This window comes from Natator depressus, chromosome 9, assembly GCF_965152275.1.
Source record: "Natator depressus isolate rNatDep1 chromosome 9, rNatDep2.hap1, whole genome shotgun sequence".
Lineage (NCBI taxonomy): Eukaryota > Metazoa > Chordata > Testudines > Cheloniidae > Natator > Natator depressus.
This window is the reverse complement of record NC_134242.1, coordinates 91,120,734-91,141,094: the sequence shown is the minus strand read 5'-3', so window position 1 is coordinate 91,141,094 and position 20,361 is coordinate 91,120,734. Positions and strand designations below refer to the sequence as shown.

The window sequence follows — 20,361 nt, the reverse complement described above, 5'->3', positions numbered from 1 at the left end:
AGCGCATGCGCCTAGCTCTTGAGCATGCGCGCTAACTCGTGGTCATCAGGAGAGGGAGGGCCTGTTTTCCTTTCGTCGGGGAAGATAGGCGAAATGGGACCGCGATTTCTCGTCCTTGCTGCGCATGCGCCGAAAAATGCGCATGCGCGCGGCGCATAGCGCTCCGGCTCGGATGAGGGCTGTGAGGGGAGGGAGAAGTCGGTAAACGGGCTCCTTCGGCGGCGGCAGCGGCAGGAGCAGCAGCAGCGCCGGGGCCGGGCACTGCGGCGCTTGCGCCATGCGTCCCGTGTAGTGAGAGGCGGAAGGTCGGGGCGCCATGAACCTGCGCGGGTTATTCCAGGATTTCAATCCGAGGTGAGTCCGGGCCCTGCGCCGCCGCCGGCCTAGCCGGACCGGGGGCTTCCTTTTGGAGTCTGTTGGAAGGGCCCATATGGAGCTGTCAGGCCACCGTACCCCGGCCAGGGCTCAGGGGGCCTGGCTTAAATCCGAGCTCTCTGTTTATCCCCCCACCCTCCCGGACTCCTGTCCAGGGGGCTGCTCCCATCTCGCCTGAGCTTTCCCTTCACGCCTGGTGCCCGGTCACGGAGGGTGGCAACACAACACCTGCGACCCTACGCAAGCCTAGGACCTTTCCCAGACCCGACCAAGCGCTCTGTGTGGCTCCAAAGCTTTGTCTCGTCAACAGAAGTTGGTCCGAGGAAAGACAGGACCTCACCCACCTTGTCTCTCTAACGTCCTGGGACCCAGACGGCTACCACAACAGGGCACGTAACATGGCTCTGTCTGCTACGGGCAGAGCCGTGTGCGGTCGCAGGTGCTGCCGGGGCCAGCGTTTCTGAGCGTGGCCACGGCTGGCGCGGTTTCGTGGTGTAGCCTGGCTGAGGACGCAGGTGATCGCTCTGGCCGCTTGAAGGCATGTCAGCGGGAGTGCCAGGGGTAGGGGAGGGCGGGGTGTGCCCGAGAAAACGCAGCCCCTGCCCCAGTTATTCAGCATCTGGATGTGTGCAGTACAAACCTAGTGAGTTGTGTTCATTGGAGATACTACTGCCTAGAAAGCACGAAGGAAGAAGTAGAGGGTGCTTGATGTGTTCTAGTTAGCAAGGCTATACCAAGGGGCAGCATGGAACAAGTACAGTCAGGAGTGTGCAAAGAGGGAAGACCTGGTGGAAAAGAGGGCTTGTGTAAGGGCCCAGTTCTAACCTTCTTCCCACCCGTTGTTTCATTTAGGTACAATATTTTTCACTTTGTGTGTGCTAATCTGTTGTGTAGTGTTGCTGTTCACCATTAAAAAGCTTCCTGTAAGCTTTTTAGGATAGAGTTGGGCAGTGTACAGCATCTTGCATGAATGGGACATTGATTGCTGTAAAAATAACTAACTATGCTTTTCAGGGGTGAATGAAATGGTCCTTTGGTATAAACTTGTAAAGCACTTCAGGTTCTTTTGGAAAGAAAAGTGCTGTATAAAAACAAGTTATTTATTGTTAATCCAAAACCATGCTTGAGAGCTGCCCTAGCATTCTGGCATAGTTTTGTAGCATGGGTTGTAGCATAGGTCCGTGTGGATACAAATTTATGTAAAAAACACATTTTGCAGAACTGAGTTCTGCTGCTGGCATAAATGTTCCATGAGCACTGTTTTCTAGTACTTTCAAGATTCAAACCAGCCCTACTCAGTTTACTTTTTTTATGCATAATGTCACTCTCTGAAATAACTTTGCTTATTTTCTAGTTACAATCCTAGTATCTTAATAACCAAAGTTAAAGATACTTAAAATTCAGTCTGAATTTTACTTTGTTTCAGTTTAGCCTTTTCTATACAAAATATTATCAAAAGATGAGCTTAATTAAGTTCATTACTCTGTTCGACACTAAAAATCATGGACTGAACAGGGATTCTGGATTTATGGCTTATTACAACAATCTGTAACTCCCTAGTTTTACAGGGAGGCTATGACTGCAGAGGTGTTAACGGGCCACTGTACCTGTTGATGATAGCCCACTTTAATTGATTTGTCTGGTCAGAGTTGGTAAGGCAACCCCCATCTTTTCATGTTCTGTGTGTATGTGTAATCTTCCTACTGTATTTTACACTCCATCCATCTGATGAAGTGGGTTTTAGCCCACAAAAGTTTATGCCCAAATACATTTGTTAGTCTCTAAGGTGCCACAAGTACTCCTCGTTCTTTTTGCTGATAAAGACTAACACGGCTGCCACTCTGAAACCTGTCCCTTGAATGGTTTCTTACAGTATGTGCTAACTACTTACGCTAAATAATCTGTTCCACCTTGCATTTTGCTGTGATGCTGGGAGTTCCTTTCCCAGACCTGAAGAACAGCTATGTGTGGCTCACCATCAAGTTGGTCCAATAAAATATATTACTTCACCCACCTTGTCTGTCAATGCACAGGCAGTTTCACTGGTTTTTTCCCCTCTTGTATCAGTCGGTCACTTCCTCCTTTTGTTTCTGTGGGTCTTTCTCACAGCAATAGGGAGTTTAAATCATAGAATCATAGAATATCAGGGTTGGAAGGGACCCCAGAAGGTCATCTAGTCCAACCCCCTGCTCGAAGCAGGACCAATTCCCAGTTAAATCATCCCAGCCAGGGCTTTGTCAAGCCTGACCTTAAAAACCTCTAAGGAAGGAGATTCTACCACCTCCCTAGGTAACGCATTCCAGTGTTTCACCACCCTCTTAGTGAAAAAGTTTTTCCTAATATCCAATCTAAACCTCCCCCATTGCAACTTGAGACCATTACTCCTCGTTCTGTCATCTGCTACCATTGAGAACAGTCTAGAGCCATCCTCTTTGGAACCCCCTTTCAGGTAGTTGAAAGCAGCTATCAAATCCCCCCTCATTCTTCTCTTCTGCAGACTAAACAATCCCAGCTCCCTCAGCCTCTCCTCATAAGTCATGTGCTCTAGACCCCTAATCATTTTTGTTGCCCTTCGCTGGACTCTCTCCAATTTATCCACATCCTTCTTGTAGTGTGGGGCCCAAAACTGGACACAGTACTCCAGATGAGGCCTCACCAGTGTCGAATAGAGGGGAACGATCACATCCCTCGATCTGCTGGCTATGCCCCTACTTATACATCCCAAAATGCCATTGGCCTTCTTGGCAACAAGGGCACACTGTTGACTCATATCCAGCTTCTCGTCCACTGTCACCCCTAGGTCCTTTTCCGCAGAACTGCTGCCTAGCCATTTGGTCCCTAGTCTGTAGCGGTGCATTGGATTCTTCCATCCTAAGTGCAGGACCCTGCACTTATCCTTATTGAACCTCATCAGATTTCTTTTGGCCCAATCCTCCAATTTGTCTAGGTCCTTCTGTATCCTATCCCTCCCCTCCAGCGTATCTACCACTCCTCCCAGTTTAGTATCATCTGCAAATTTGCTGAGAGTGCAATCCACACCATCCTCCAGATCATTTATGAAGATATTGAACAAAACCGGCCCCAGGACCGACCCCTGGGGCACTCCACTTGACACCGGCTGCCAACTAGACATGGAGCCATTTATCACTACCCGTTGAGCCCGACAATCTAGCCAGCTTTCTACCCACCTTATAGTGCATTCATCCAGCCCATACTTCTTTAACTTGAAATTGTAAGGACAGAAGAAGAGATCAGTAAATCATCTGGTCTGTCTTCTATGTACACTGGCCATAGAATTTCACTCAGTTACCTTTGTGTTGAGCCCAATCATTTGTGTGTGACTAAAGCATGTCTTCCATTTAAAACATCCAGTCCTGATTTGAAGGAAGAGTGACTGCTTTAAAACTCAGTCTTAAAAAATTGTGACTGAATTTCAGATTTAGTGTTTTTAAATTCCAGCCTCTGTCTGATGTGATGCTTTGAAGCATCTTTGACTCTTTGAAGGAAGAGTGACTGCTTTAAAACTCAGTCTTAAAAAATTGTGACTGAATTTCAGATTTAGTGTTTTTAAATTCCAGCCTCTGTCTGATGTGATGCTTTAAGATAGAAAATGAGTGTAGTGCCCCCCGCATCTTTAACATTTTATCACATTTTAAGGGTAGTGTGCCTTGTGTATGCTAGATTGAAAATGTGTTAGCATTACACCTTTAAATCCTAATCTAGATGAGGCCAAAATGGGAGTCCATTGGAAGAAAAGGCTGTAGTTGCTGTATTCCTGACTCTGGACCTCTGGCTCTGTAGAGTGTGGCAAGGCTGTAGCAGGGAAATTTGTGCAGCTCCATTCATTGCTCTCTGAGGCCAAGAGAATACAAACACGTGTAATCGTTAAAGGAGCTGGGAGAGTGAGTAGAATGTGTCACATCTGATCTGTATGTCATGATTAACCATTATAAGATGTCTTAAGAAAATGTAGAAAGTTCACAAACAGTTGTAATATGTGGGGGACGGTCAGGGGGATGAAAGAATCCCAGAGCACAGAGTTCATGAAGCATTTCCACTAATGGGCCTTAACTAATCGCCATAATAATTGTAACTAACTGCATTTGGTTGTACAAACTGTACAGAATAATGAATGTTTCAGGAAATGTATTGGTGCAGGGATGCTAAAAGCTGAATCATGTCTGCCATTTCAAAAAGAATGAAGAGAAGAAGAGAAATTTTATTAACTTTCAGAGCTGAGACACTTGTGCTGAATAGAGGCTTGTATTTAAACTGGAGATGCTGATCTTGTGAATGTTCTGTTAGGATTTTATGGAATAAAGGAGAGTGCTTACTGCTTGTATTATGGGACTAGGGATTGTATTCTTGATTCAGATGCTGATTTACTGGGTGGCCTTGGGCAAATCACTTAATCTCTCTGTTTCTCACTTTACCAATCTATAAACTATGTATAATTATCTCCCACAGAGAGGTGGTGTTGAAGCTTAATTACACGTGTGTAGAGCACTCTGAGATCCTCAGATGAAGGTGCTTATGAGTGCAAATTATTTTTGTCCTGTAGTAGCAAATGTTTTTTGCATATGTAATTTTATCTAACTTCTGGTGGTATGGTCCTATTGGGATCCACGAAGTGGGTGGGCAGAAGGCTCCTTCCCCCAGCCTAAGGACCTGGATCCCACAGGACCTGGAAGCCAAGTGATTTCAGGGGACAACTAATAAAATAACAGGAACAGGAGTGCGGTCAAAGGGTCAAACAAAGGGAATCTGACAGGGACACTGAGCAGAGAACCCTGGACAGAGCCCACTGCTCCTCGAAGGCGTCAAGGGAGTCAGTGGACGCTGCCCAGAGGAACTCTGCCCGGATGCATGAACGGACGGGGGATCGGAAATAGGCCCCACAGTCCCAGGAGTCTCCGTCGGCCAACCTCCTCTCCCTGGTTTTACAGATGGTCATCTTAGCCAGGGCCAGGAGGAGGTAAACCAGGAGGTCCCGCGGCTTTGTGGGGCCACGGATAGGGAGTGCATAGATAAGGAGGTGAGGGGAGAAGTGTAACCAGAAGCGTAACAAAATATTTGTGGGGAGCCTGAATAGGGGCTGCAAACTGGCGCAATCCAAGTAAACGTGCGCCAGGGTCTCCCTCGCCGCAGAAGGGGCAGGTGTCCGGGACAGGGGTAAACCACGCCAAATACACCCCTGTGCTCACAGCCCTGTGAAGGAGCCACCAACTGATATCCCCGGCGGGCCTCAGGACAAAGGTGGAATATAGGCTGGCCCACTGGGGTTCCTCACCCTCTAAAGGTGGCAGGAGGTCCTGCCACTTTGTGTCGGGGCGGGACGCGAGGGTGAGGAAGTGAAGGGTGTGGAGCACGAGCGTGTATAGATGTTTCCTTGGTGCAGTCTGGAAATGAACCGGATGCAAGTTGTGCAGCCGGCTCACAGTGAAGGGGCAGGGGTGGTTGCGTCCACGGGACAGGGGCCCTATGAAAAGGTCCGGAGGGCCTGGGGTGGAGGGTGGGCGGAGCATGCCCTCTCACAGGACCCGGTCGAGATAGGCCCGAGCAGCGGGTGGTAAAGCGGCCCTCACCTCCTGAAGTACGCGCCGGGGAGTACGAGGTCTGGAGAGCGCCATGCACCGAGCAAGCGTCAGGGGATCCAGCCAGTCTCCCCGGTTGTAGTCCAGGAGGTCTCAGACTCTGGTGACTTCTGCCAGGACCAACCTCTGGCGCACCGAGCGGGACTCCGCCATCTGTACACGGAGCTGGGGGTTGTGTAGCAGGGGCTCCTTGAGGAGATCTGCCCCCTCGGTGGCCGCCATGGACCTGGTCGCTCTGAACAGTTTCCAGGTCCTGAGGAGGTCCTGGAAGAAGACCGGCAGCCCAGAGTGGTCTCGCGGAAGACCTCTCGGATGGAGATAAAGGAGCTGCCAGTCGTATCGGAGCCCTCGGAAGCGGTGCAGGAAGGCGTGTGCCAGCACTCTCCATGCCGGACTACCTGTGCCATAAAGGAGCCTCTGGAGGGCCTGAAGGTGGAAGACATGGACCTGAGTGCATAGGCACTTCAGGCCCTGGCCTCCCTCCTCCAGGGGCAGGTGGAGGACCCCTGCAGAGACCCAGTGCACTCCTGGCCAAAAGAACTCCAGAATCGCTGTCCGGAGGTTGGCCAGGAAACCCGGGGCCGGGACCAGGATGTTGAGCCGGTACCAGAGCATGGACCACTCTGGTGGTATGGTGACAGGTCACTGTATTTATTGTTGAATGGGTGCATTGTGAGTGGATGAGAACAGTTTTAGATTATTAACTAGTTTATAAAATGTAGTGGTTTAAGTACTTAAAAACAACTTTTAGGTGAAATTTCCTTTATTATACATACATTTTAATCTTTAGAACCATTGAGACAGTAACTTTTGCATATCAAATTATCTTCTAGAAAAAGCAAAATTTAAATTTTCAGTAATAAATTTGATAAATTTTACAAAACCAAGTCTAAAAATCCTTTGTCTTTTGTAAAATAAGGAATACCTAATTAGGAAACTAAACTCATTTTTATTGTAGTTAGTTTTTGACACTCTAGATGATTTATTAAAATTAAAAATAACCATAATGAATATATGGATTACAATTATTACTTGATTTGTTTTGCAAAATGTACTTACCGGGAACATACTGCTTGTAAAATTTAACCACGTTGTGTACTTAATGAGACTAATCAGGAGCAGTATTGTGGGAGGGGAAGTATTTTAAAAAGTCCATTCATATTCTGTACGCTTGTCTTGTAAGAATGCTGTTGATGTGTTCATTTGAAGTAATTATTTTATAGATGAGAGAGGTGTATATAAGAATATTTCATCATAAATATAATACGTAAAGCACCTCTTCAGAATTGATTAAATCTGCCCAAAGAAATTCAACAGCCATACATTTTCTGTTGTATTAAGTAATGGCCTGATTCAAAATTTCTGTGTGCAGTGCAGACAGACAAGGCACTGACTGAACTGAGTTTCCTTTGTTTTCTGAAAGTATGTAAAACAATCTGCTGAACTTCTAAGTTGTATTTTTCTTTTTTCATAGCAAATTTCTTATCTATGCATGTCTGCTGCTGTTCTCTGTTCTGCTCTCTCTCCGTCTGGATGACAAAATTCAGTGGAGTTATTGGGCTGTCTTTGCTCCAATATGGCTATGGAAGCTAATGGTCATTGTTGGTGCCTCAGTGGGAACAGGAGTATGGGCACGAAACCCACAATATCGGTAAGATTAGGACATTTGTTTTCAATGAAGGAAGAAATGTTTAACTTTTTCATAGTGAATCAAAATCTATAAGTATGCTTTTGATAACTATATAAGAAGTTATATGGAAATCAATAAAACCTGCCTGATGCTGTTTAAAATTAGTCACTGTAACACATACATGGAAACATAGCTTTATGTATGTATGGACTCTTTATCCTTATATTGTACTGACAGTTCATTTAGGAGACATGAGTTAAAACTTCACAGGCTTGTCTGCACAGTTTTTGTACCAATTTTGATATATTAGTTTTGAAGCTGATGTAATGTGGACAGAGTCATGCAGGTATAAAGGTGCTTATATTGGTGTAGTTTGTTTTTGTATCAGCTATATTGATGTAAGCATCTTTATACTTGTATAATTACATCCACACTTGGGAGGGGCAGGTTGCACCATACTAACTAGATCATTTTATAAACCAGCATGCTTAAATTGTTATAAAAACTGTTTAGATCAGCCCTAAATGTGTTTGAACTCCTTGTGTTTAATATCCTTGGTGTTATATGTGTGAAGAGAATAGTTTGCTCAATGTTTTTTCAAACCTCAACTGTCAGAGTAAAATTATCCAGATTTACTATTTATTAAAAGAAAAATTGGTAGAAACTCAAATATATACAGAGTGGTCCTGATCTTACCAGTGGATATGCTGGAGCCCATTGGCTTTAGTGTGGCTCTGTGCAGATCCTGCTCATCCACAAACTCAATTTCAGGATTGAGATGTAAGGCACGACATAAGATTCCTAGGATAATTCAGCCAGTATGCAAATGGAAAAAAATCATAGCTTTAATAAAATCTCCTCCCTGTTACTGATGATACTTTCGATTTTTAAAACATATTGAATTGTAAAGGGGATGCTTATTTTTTCAAAACAGATGTTTGCACTTTACTTGTGTTGGACAATAAAGATAAACTAGTCAGTTTTACCTTCTGGTTCCCCTGAACTATTAGGATAATGTAAATAATAATACTTACATAGGCCTTGAAAGACTGTAGAAGAGTATCTAAGTATAAGCAAAAATTATTTTCATTAGGAATGTTAAACAAATTCTAATGCTATGAAAAGCAGCATTTTAAATTGTGGCCCAGGTGATACTTGCAAACCATTTTAGTTGTTTCTCATGAAGACAAACACTCAACAAATAGTTTAATGTCATATATGTATGTGTACCATATAATCATGTTCCCAGTAACAGAACCAAATTTACAAGAAGAAACCTCCGTTTCATTACCTTGAGGCCAGAGTCGCAGCTATCTTTCCGCTTGTCTCGTGTTTTCCAAATTGATTGTCAAGATACAATTAAGAATAAGAGTTCATATAAGAGTCCATATTTATGCATTTGATATGTTTCTTTGAATATACTATAGAGAAAAATAAAACTAAGAACTTTTAAGGTAGTATAGTATAACTTGTAGATGTCACTTTCCATAAAAATGTGTATAATAAATAAAAAGCGATTCTCTCATATAACTGTGCACACAAAATCCATATTCTTATAGATTATACTATTCAATTTACATCTGCATGTCTGCTTCAAGAAAAATTTGTTTTGACATATAATTTCATATTTTGTTTTCATGGTGGAAATGTGTTAACTTAAGTAAGTTCAGGAGTTCATAGGATCCCCTCTCCTCATTGAGACCAAAAATATAGGCTATTGGTGTATTACAGTAGAACCTCAGAGTTACGAACTCCTCGGGAATGGAGGTTGTTCGTAACTCTGTAATGTTCATAACTCTGAGCAAAACATTATGGTTCTTTCAAAATTTTACAACTGAACATTGACTTAGTAGGGCTTTGAAACTTTATCATGCAGAAGAAAAATGCTGCTTTTAATTTAATTTGAAACAAGCACAGAAACAGTTTCCTCACCTTGTCAAATCTTTTTTTAAACTTTCCCTTTATTTTTTTTAGTAGTTTAGATTTAACACAGTACTGTACTGTATTTGCTTTTTTTGTTTTTTTTCTTTTGTTTTGTTTTTGTTTCTGTTTCTGCCTAATTGCGTACTCTGGTTCCAAATAAGGTGTGGGCTTGACCAATGAGTTCATAACTCTGGTGTTCATAATTCTGAGGTTCTCATAATTAGAAGTCACTCTTTCCAGCAGCAGGTGCATCTGAGAAGTCGGAAATGTTCTTAGTTAAAAAATATAAAAGGCCTCTTTCTTTCTTTCTTTCCCTGTAAACAGAAGGATAGAGCTAGTCAAAAATTTTCAGATGGAATAATTTTCCATTGGAAAATGCTGATTCCACAGAATCTGAACATTGTCTGGGAATGTGTCTGATCCATCAATAGTTTCAACAGAAACCAGATAGCAGGTTGGCCTGCTGCTGTCCTGCCAATCTGTCCTGCTCCTGTGCTATCCAGGGAGCAAGCTGAAAAATTCCATTTTGGTTTTCTTAAAATTTATATTATTTTTGTTGAAAATTTTCCTCTCGTGAAAAATATTCGGTGTTTTTTTTTAATTTTAACTTTTCACCCCAGTTCTGTAAATTTGCTTTCTCAAATAGTGCCTGTTTATGTAATACCAAATGTGTACATGGCACTTAAGAGATAGTAATTATTACAAGGAACTTAGAACTGTTATATTCAAAATGTCTTGGGATATTTGCATGATAGGATGCTTCATAATTGACACTGTTTTTTGAATTAAGGCCAATGGATTTTGATTCCTTCTTTACCCCTCTTTAGAGCAGAAGGAGAAACCTGTGTGGAGTTCAAAGCTATGTTAATTGCAGTAGGCATTCATCTGCTACTGCTGATGTTCGAAGTTCTGGTATGTGACAGGATCGAAAGAGGAACCCATTTCTGGCTTCTGGTCTTCATGCCATTGTTCTTTGTATCTCCAGTGTCAGTTGCAGCTTGTGTGTGGGGCTTCCGACATGACAGATCTCTGGAGGTGAGACTTTGTTTTTATAGTACTAAGAACTAGAATTGTTGAATCTGAACAGCAGAATTTATTCCATATTGATTGTTCATGTGTTACCAAGAAGTGTATCAATCTGTCATATTCTGTAGCTTACCAAAACTGAGAGACCAGAAAATGGTCTCACTTCACTTTTTCTACTTAAATTGTTCTTTACTAAGAACATATTAAATTATAACATCCATGTTCTAAACTTGTCATTATTATTGAATCTGTTTTAACAATGAACTACAAAAGTGTTTCTGTAGTATGGATTAACTTTTGTACATCTCAGAAGTGAATTTAGTGCTGTTATAAAGTGCTCCTAGACAGTATTGTCTGCTGAAATCACTTATTAATTCATAGGACCTTAGTGAAGGCTGAAGAGTCTTTTGCTTGACTGGTGCTGTCTGTAGGAGTAAGAGGTTAGCTTGTTCACACTTTGCACATAATAAGCTCTTTAGCAATATGAGAGCACAATTCTTAAATTTACTAAGTTTATGGAGAACATTGAGATGTGGCATGCATGCTAGCATGTCCGCAACAAACTCAGCTTTTTAGTTCAATGAAAAAAGAAAAGGAGTACTTGTGGCACCTTAGAGATTAACAAATTTATCTGAGCATAAGCTTTCGTGAGCTACAGCTCACTTCATCGGATGCATGCGTGGAAAATACAGTTGGGAGATTTTATATACACAGAGAACATGAAACAATGGGTGTTACCATACACACTGTAACGAGAGTGATCAGGTAAGTGAGCTATTACCAGCGAGGGGGAACCTTTTGTACAATGAATTGCCTGTTTGAGGAAATTATTGCAGCACTGTTTTCAGAAGGCGATAACTATTTTTTAATACCATAGGGACTGTGCAAAAAGCTCTTTACCTTTTTAGATGACTTGACTACTTATCTCAACAGAGCATTTTTTAATGTTAGGATATACTGGATTTACCATCTTCTGGAAAAATAAGAGAAAGGAAAGTGACTTTCTAGGTAACTGGTGGACTAATTTTTAGATCCCTTGAAAACTGCAAATTTAAAAATATTTGCAAATAAAACTTTATTCTGTAGAATTCTATTTTTAGTGTACCTTAACATAAAATTTGCATAAAAGTAGTCCTCTTCTGTTGGATGCTTGATTACCACTTGATTGGCAGGATGGGTGCACAGCTGATAAATATTGGTGGAGAAAAATTGGAATCCACTCACCCCTAAAAGGTCACAGCTATCTCCCAAATAGAGTAAGTTACAAAACTCCACTGCCCAATTTACTTTTCCACTACTTTATCTCCTTTAGTCTCACGCTGCCTTGGTTTGTCTTTCATAGTCCCTCTCGAGGGTTTTACTACTTGTAGCTTAGGCTTCTCGTGTACTGTTAACATCCAGCATGTCCTAGTGCACAAATGTGTACTATGCTGGTTGACGTAATGTAACTGAGGCAGTTGTTCAGCTGTCATTTAGTTGAATAGCTGCTTCATTTTAAAGTATTTTCCGTCTCTTGATCCCACTATGAAACGGATCATGCCTTGGCACAGGTGGCCACTACTCGATAAGCCCTTGTATATGCATGGCGGGCTGGGGAAGTTTTCTGCTATATGTTTTGCTTCAGTGCTTTTTAAAATCCTGTTTATCTAAGGCACACAGGAATGCTTTAAATTTGACTCTGGCATCTCCAAACATTCAGCTGAATTTGGCAAGTGGTGCATATTAACCTAATTATAACCTAGACATACAATTCAAAGTGCTAATGGCAAAATGATCCAATATATTTGATCAACGAACCAAGCTACCCCAGGGATAACAGCGCAATACCATCCTAGAGTCCTTATCAACGATGGGGTTTACGACCTTGATGTTGGATCAGGACATCCTGATGGTGCAGCTGCTATCGAGGGTTTGTTTGTTCAACAATTAACAGTCCTACGTGATCTGAGTTCAGACCGGCGTAATCCAGGTCGGCTACTATCTATAGAATGAGCTTTTTCTAGTATGAAAGGACCGAAGCAAGCCTTTCCTTATATTAATCTATACTGTAACTTTTCTTCTTGCCCTGTGTCCACTTATTTTTCTACTCAGTTGTGGAGTTCCAGTACATAGTTACTTGAAATCCAGTCTGAAAAATTTTATTAAAATGTTACCTTTGCATGGCTAGTGGAGACTGGGTTCTTTGCTTAAAGATACAGAGTGTCACACTTATGTTTTAGAGGTCATAGATTATGCAGAATGCCCACTAAGATAACTGAGCCAGTATGAAGTAGCACATACTGTCTGACCTCTGGAAAAATATTTATATCTCAAAATCCCCTTAGATATTGGCATTTAAAATAGAAAATTTATTTAAAATCACTGGCTTCAGTTAGCCATTTTCAAAGAGTAAATTTCTCTCTGATCCCTTAACAAACTCTTACCTATTTGGGGTTAGCCCAGGAACTTTGGGAAATGGTATTTCATTATTTGGTCCTTTTTGAGCTAATCAGAAAGGTGTCACATTTTCAATATAATTTAGGGTTAGTTTTAAAGTACAGCTTTTACTTTTCTGCTGGGGACACAAAGTAGAGATTATAATGGGACACTTGAAAAGCGTAGTGGCTTTCACTCTTTTTATTTAAAAAAACTAGTACTTACTTAACCTCTGTTGCTACATAAAGGAAATGTGTCCTCAGTGGAACTAATACATCTTACAATAAACCGATTTTAACTTCTAAAAATGTAATCTACTTTTTACTATTCATACTGTCTTTTTGCATTTCATGCAGGAGCGTGAAACTAGACTGGTCTCCTCCTAGTTAGATTCACACAGAGGATGCCTTGCACTAGCTAAATGCTGCAGTGCAACTACTAAAGGAAATGTTAGTTTAAAAAACAGTAACTAACTTATCATTGAAATAAGGACTGGATTGGGTGGATGAAGGAACTCGTGACTAATCATTCATAACATCTCGTGTAGATATAAGTGGTGTTCGTTGTTAAAGAACTGTATCATGAGTCATAAAGTTGTTCTTTCAAACTTTTTGGGTGTCTTGTGTGTACTTCATAGTGCTATAAAGTGGTTCTAATGTATTTTTGTTTTTTATTTGTAGTTGGAAATTTTGTGTTCTGTCAATATTCTCCAGTTCATATTTATTGCACTCAGACTAGACGAGATCATCAGATGGCCATGGCTTGTACGTAAATTCCATTTACTCCATTTTAAGGTTGTTTCTAAATGTTGAAGTCTTCATGCAAATGTTGAAGTCTTCATGAATATGGTGGCCTGCTAACGAAAATGCTTTTAAGTGAAGTAAGTTATTTGCTACCAAATTGCACAATAAAGTGAAGCACGTAGTTATAATGTATAATTAGAAGTAACAAATTGTAGCTATTCATTAACCCCATTGACACTTTTAATTAAAAAATGATCAGCATAATTGTAGTGTGGGTTTTTAACAAGTAAGTAATAATGTCAATATGTCCAAAGTAAAAAATGAGAATTATATTTTTGGTATCCAGTGCCAAAAGGCATCAGAGCACCATATTAGTCAAGTGTCTTAAACATTTATTGAGCCCCTCAAGGTAAGTGTTTACCTATATTTTTTTCAGAAGGATAAACTAAGATACCGTGAAGGTAAGTAGTTTACCACTTATAAAGTGTGCATGGATAGGGTATGGAATAGAATTCATGATCTGGGACTTCCTTTCCCTTGCTACTCAGATAAATTGCCTCACTAAACTACAAAAAAAGTAGAAATTAAGACTTCTTGGGAAGCATTAACTTATTATAGGCAGCACTAAAGTCTTGCTGTTGAAGTATGTTAGTAGATATAGTTTTAGTGCCAAACTTTCAATGGCTAGAGGTGCTGCTTCACGCACAACTCATGCTATTCCATGGATGTTTCTGTATACATTTGAGGGGGGGGGGGGGAGAACAACCCTGAGAAATGGCTTACACAAATGGGTATCTGTCTGCCTGAAATTCATGTTCAGCTTGTGTGCATATTTACACAGAGACCTAGGTCTCTATCCACTGAAAACCTGGCTACTATAGTCTGATGTTTCATTTTTATTCTTTTAGGTAGAAAACCTGTCTAAAATGTTATTGTCATGGTATTAACAAGTCCATGATCTCATTTCTGTTGATTTGCCTCTTCAGCAATCATTCACTGAATGGCTGTTTTCACTATGGAAACCTGTGCTTGTGTCATTCTGCAGGGGGGAGTGAGACAGTATACCACAAACTCCAGTTAATCTCTGATCAGTTATTGAGGAAATTGGATAGGAAAGGAAAACTGCCACAGAGAACACAAGACAAAGCAGGGAGTTAATGGCTGATGAGATAAGGGAATGCTTTTGTATGTAAACAATATCGCCTGGTAAATAATTGGTTGGTTTAGCCAGTATTCCTACAAACTATTTCAAATCCAGTTACAAGGAAGAGTTAATGTAAAAATATACTGAGATTTAAAATTCCAAAAAGTGGCTTTCAGAGACAAACTCTATTTTTATATGTGAGTTTTTTGTAAGTAGATGTAAAAAAATAAAATTGCAAGGAATGTTAAGATATTACCTCACCCACCGTGTCTCTCTCATATCCTGGGACTGACATGGCTACAACTACATTGCATACAAAAAAGGAAGTTAACAGCCTGGTAGTATGGTAGTTGGTCTACTCCTCTTGCTTTAGATTCAAGAGTGAATTCAAAAGGAGACAAGAACCCTGTTTAGACATTTTTCAGCTAAAGGGACCTACTGTACACCTATTCAAAACTCTGTTTAAGCGCTCTGACCCCATTTATAATGTCTAGCTAAATTTTACTGAAATTAAATTCATTTGAAGTGGTTTTAAATTGCTTCAGCTAATTGTGTTAAAGATCCAGTCTAGACAAAGGTTTAAGAAGCTTATCTAGTAACCCAACAAAGTTGATATGGTATTTAGCATTGGTCATGGTTCATGAAGCTTTCTTGTTGTAGAGATAATCTTAATTACAAATTATTATAGATTTACAACAAATTACTTTCAGCTATTTAGGTTTAATATGTTTACTTTTTTATTTTCTGAAAAACAAAAACTGATACAGAGTAACTCATCACTGGGAGGAAAAATAGTCAACTATCTTTCTTTTTCAGGTTGTTTGCGTTCCTCTGTGGATCTTGATGTCCTTTCTGTGTCTGGTAGTACTCTATTACATTGTTTGGTCTGTCCTGTTCTTGCGTTCAATGGATGTTATTGCTGAGCAGAGGAGAACACACATAACAATGGCTATCAGTTGGATGACAATCGTTGTTCCATTACTCACATTTGAAGTAAGCAAAAGTAATGTTTTGTGTGTGTGATTCTCAACTAAGTTGGATGATCTATTATTTTATTATCAAATCTGTTTCCTACAGCTGCTTCTTTTGGGGCTTCTTAAAGTATAGATACTATTCCTTATTTAGAATAAAATCTTAACTCTTAACATGGATTGGGCTGGGGGTGCAGGGGGAGAAATTTAAAAATAAAATATAAGAATTTTTGCTACTTCAGTAAAAAGATCATCATTCACACAAGCATTGGAAACTTGTTAAAGTTGAGATCAGTGGGACTTTGCATAGTGGAGGGATATTCTTGTACAAAGTAACTTGCAGGATTGGGGTCCTGCATGTAAATGTGTTAAGATCAGGGATGTGTATTATAATCAAACTGACATTTGCTTAACTTTTTTTCATTAGATTCTACTAGTGCACAGACTGGATGGACATAATGCATTCTCATATATACCCATTTTTGTCCCTCTTTGGCTTTCTTTGATAACTTTAATGGCAACAACATTTGGACAGAAAGGGGGAAATCATTGTAAGTATCTAGAAATATGCAGTATTAGATGGAAAAAGTTCATGTTGAATTCAAATATTTAATCCAGGCTTTAGCCTATTTATCAATACTTTTCAGAAATAACACATCCTATATGTATATTCCCCTCAACCCCCTCTGCCAAAAGAGGGAGAGATTGGGCAAAAGGGTAGGAACAAGAAGTATTTGAGACAATTTCATTGCAAAATTTTCAATTTTGGGTACTGAGGAATGTTGTGGGGGTCTCTTTCAGTAGAGTAGAAAGTATGGCTTACATTTCCATCAAAGCAGTCTGTTTTGTTTGGTTTTTTTAGTGGACACCGATCAAATTAAACAGGGATGAACACAGTGTGCTTAGTCAGAAGGAGCTTTGCAGCTTAAAACAGTTTTTCCTTGTGAGTCACATGTTGTGTATCTTCTGTTACTGTTAATCATCTAAGAGCTTGATTTTGACCCCTTGGAACCACAACTTCAAATCCCAACAGGGTCAACTCCGCCCTTAATCTTTCCACAGTAAATTGAGTTCCATGCTCTTTAGGGTGTAGAGGGTGGTGGTGTGTTTTTTTTTTTTTTTTGCCTGATACGCACATTGAGGATCCCATAGCATTTATTGTAAGAGGATGGGCTTGTCCTGGTGTCCTTAGCCAATGTTTTGTTTTTCCGTTAACCACACACTGCTATGCTGTGTATCAGTTGGTTGTGACTTCTACTACAAGGGTACATTTACTTAATGGTGCAGTGACTGTGAATGTATAGGCGATGATAACCCTTTGGGATCTTTTCAGTTGAAAGAGTTAGTATTAATATTTATTATTGTAAACTGGCTTCTCTTGTTTTTGGTCTCTTTAATCGCAGTGTACACTAAGGCTTTTTTTTTTTTAACCTATTCTTAGATCATAGGTAGTTTTTTCATATTCAGCTGCTGTTTGAGCAATTCTTGTATTGATTCTGAGAAACTGTCAGTGCTTAAATAATAATTTTGTACCACCAGTAATAATTAAACCTATTTAGCCCTATAATAAGGAATATCTTAGCTTCATATTCTCTACTAATATGCATTAAGAGGACCTTGAGAGGACTTGATCATGAAAATATTGACTAATTTCTTTTCAGCTAGTACATTCTCAATGTCTATAGCTGCTTGTTTTATCCAAGCATCTCCAGCATAGGTTGCTCTCCCAGACCTAGTTAATGTAATTAAACTTCTGTCTGAGGTATCATTACTTTGAATAGCATCAGACTTCTAACTTTGTATTTCTGCTAGCTATATAACTTTTAACCAATCTCATTTCATTTCTTTTTTGACCCTTAATTCTAAATTTGCCATCCCAAAATTGAGAGGGAGAGTGTGGAGCATTGAAGGGTCCAAGTCAGTCTTCACTTGTAGCTGTGACCACAGTGCAGTTGCAGTGTAGCCGAGGACAGAATTGGCTCAGTCTACAAGAAGGCTATATGCTGTAGATCTAGCATTGGGTTGTATATCTTATTTTATGAATATGAGTTAGGAGATATAACCCCATTCATCCCAAATGGACCCCAAAGTGCTTAACAAACAAATGTACTTAATTCCACAACTGAAATGCAGTTACCGAGGTGAAATATGGCAACTGGTCACCAAGCTTAACATCTCTTGAGAAGAACGTCATGGGATCTTTAATGGCAAGTCGTCAGGACGTTGGCTTTGTTTCATGTGAAAGATGTGGCTTTAGCAGGCACAGTACCCTTGTACACCATGCTGTGGTATTAATTCATGGAAGAGTACCATCTACTGAGTCACCAGCACTATTTGTTAGTGTCTTGGTGCTCCAATTATGTTCTTCCTATCCACATGCTGATCTGACGCTGCTTAGCTTGTGAAATCTGATGGCATCTCGGTATATGCTGGCATAGCTGCAAGCTAACATAACCTGATTTGTATTGCTATTAAAGTATACTATGTATATTACACATTGTAAGTAATTTTCTATAAACATAACTTATCGGTATCTATTTATATAAAAGATTGTGGTCTGAATAATTAAATCAAATGAAATGAGAGAGTACTTATTTTTAAAGTTCAGTTTTCTTCTGGAGTAAAACTGAAACTATTATTAATAAATATTTATTTTTTCCAGGGTGGTTTGGAATTCGCAAAGACTTCTGTCAATTCCTACTTGAACTTTTCCCATTCTTGAGAGAATATGGAAATATTTCCTATGATCTCCATCATGAAGATAATGAAGAACTGGAAGAAACACCTGTTCCAGAACCTCCAAAAATTGCACCAATGTTCCGAAAAAAGACTGGAGTGGTCATTACCCAGAGTCCTGGAAAGTATGTCATTCCACCTCCCAAGTTAAGCATTGACATGCCAGATTAAGATGAATTTAGATGGTGGACAACTGACAACAAAACTGGAACTTGAAATTAACAGCCAAATGTATTTCATCTCATGCCTTGTTCTGATTTCTTTAAGGACAGGTATTTGTCAATTAGTGGCTTGTAATGTAGATGTTGGAAATTTAGAATATGATTTCTTTCAGAGCTTTCCATATTTTCTTAAAATCTCATGGTAACAAATCAAAGTGGGAACACTAGTTATAGTAAGGTTCACAAGTGGAAACAATCTTTTAAAAAAATGTACCTATAAAGTCATTACCAGAGAAATTACTCCAATACAGAGATGGGGACATCAATTGTAGTGAACTGGGCATTGAAAACTTCTAATATTCTGTACCATGACCTCCAGTAACTGAAATTCATATTTTACTACACCTCATGTAAGTATTCTAAGTATTGCGTTCCTAGTGTTATGATGTTCTTTTGTCCATGGAGGTAGGTGGTTGTCTAATATGTGAACCTTCCTAGTGGATTGGTTATGTGCTTGGCTGTATAGTATTTATACAAACATTTTAGCAATGTAATATATTGTGTTCAAATTCTAGTTCTGTACAGTATAAATATTATGTAAAGGTATTTTTTTTAAAAAGCCTGTATGAAATGCATAGACTATTACAGAGGATGTCTTTCATGTCTTAACTTGGCCTCTCTTGCTGTATGTATTTTTAGGCATATAGTAGTATGTATTGGCATGTCTTTACCTGTCATTTCCTATTCAGACATGAACACTATTGGTAACTACAGAGGCACAGGAGCATTGCGCTCCTCAGGCAAGACTTGAAGGCTTTTGTTTTATATAGAATGTATAACAGCTTACATGATTTGACTTAATGTAAATTATTGTGTAAATAATCACAACCTTTGCACTGACTTGGGGGTAAATGTTAACTTTGTGTTGCTTTTTCCAGTTTTATAGTCAAATTTTACTGTTAAGCAACACATTTATTCATCATTCACCTCTTACTTCAGCTGTTCAATAAACTATTTTCTCCTACATTATGTGCAAAATCTATACCTTGTTTTCAGTGCTCAGAGACTTTGTGGATTATCAATTTTGCAGCTATTGGTTAGTTGTCATAAATATCAAGGTTGTACTGTTGCATAAATTACCCAATTTCATCTGTAAAACACCAGTCAGTCTAAATTATTAAACCCTTCAAAATGAGTTGTGCCATCTTAAAATAGTAAATTCTCTATAAAGGCTTCTCTTTGTTTTGACATTGTCATGAGTTTTTTGGATGATGGGCTTTTTTTAACCTTTACTGAGGATACTTGTGGGACAGTGAGATTAATCTGAAATTCATGTTACTGTAGCTTGTTCTCCTTGGCTAGGAGATGCTTCTGTTTGCTCTTACAGGTCAGTGGTAAGTATACACTCAGATATCCATCAGTATTGTATTTCTGAAAAAAATTACTGGTGCAGGAATTATAGCAATGTGGAAATTCCATCTCTCCACCATAGCTACTAGCCACGATTGTGCCAGAAGTAGGAAATATTTGTTCTGTTGACTAATGCTAGTACTAGTGAGGCAAATGCTCCCACCGCTTCTCCATGGGATGTAGAGTGGCCTGTTCCTTTATTCTTCCCTTTTATTTATTTATTTCCTGTAAGG

At 39.8% G+C, this 20,361-nt stretch overlaps 1 protein-coding gene across 2 annotated transcripts; it reads left to right on the top strand.

Moving 5' to 3' along the window:
* The first annotated feature begins 123 nt into the window (after positions 1-123).
* On the top strand, positions 124-19,938 carry TMEM185A (transmembrane protein 185A). Of its 2 annotated transcripts, XM_074962625.1 has the most exons (7): positions 124-354; positions 7,444-7,620; positions 10,350-10,557; positions 13,644-13,727; positions 15,667-15,843; positions 16,249-16,372; positions 18,484-19,936. In XM_074962625.1, exons 1-7 carry the CDS (start codon positions 317-319, stop codon positions 18,726-18,728), a joined length of 1,053 nt encoding a protein of 350 aa, XP_074818726.1. In that variant the 5' UTR covers positions 124-316; the 3' UTR covers positions 18,729-19,936. The 2 variants fall into 2 exon arrangements, with proteins under 2 accessions (XP_074818726.1, XP_074818727.1); XM_074962626.1 differs by lacking the exon at positions 13,644-13,727 and having other exon boundaries at positions 18,484-19,938.
* Positions 19,939-20,361: the final 423 nt, after the last annotated feature.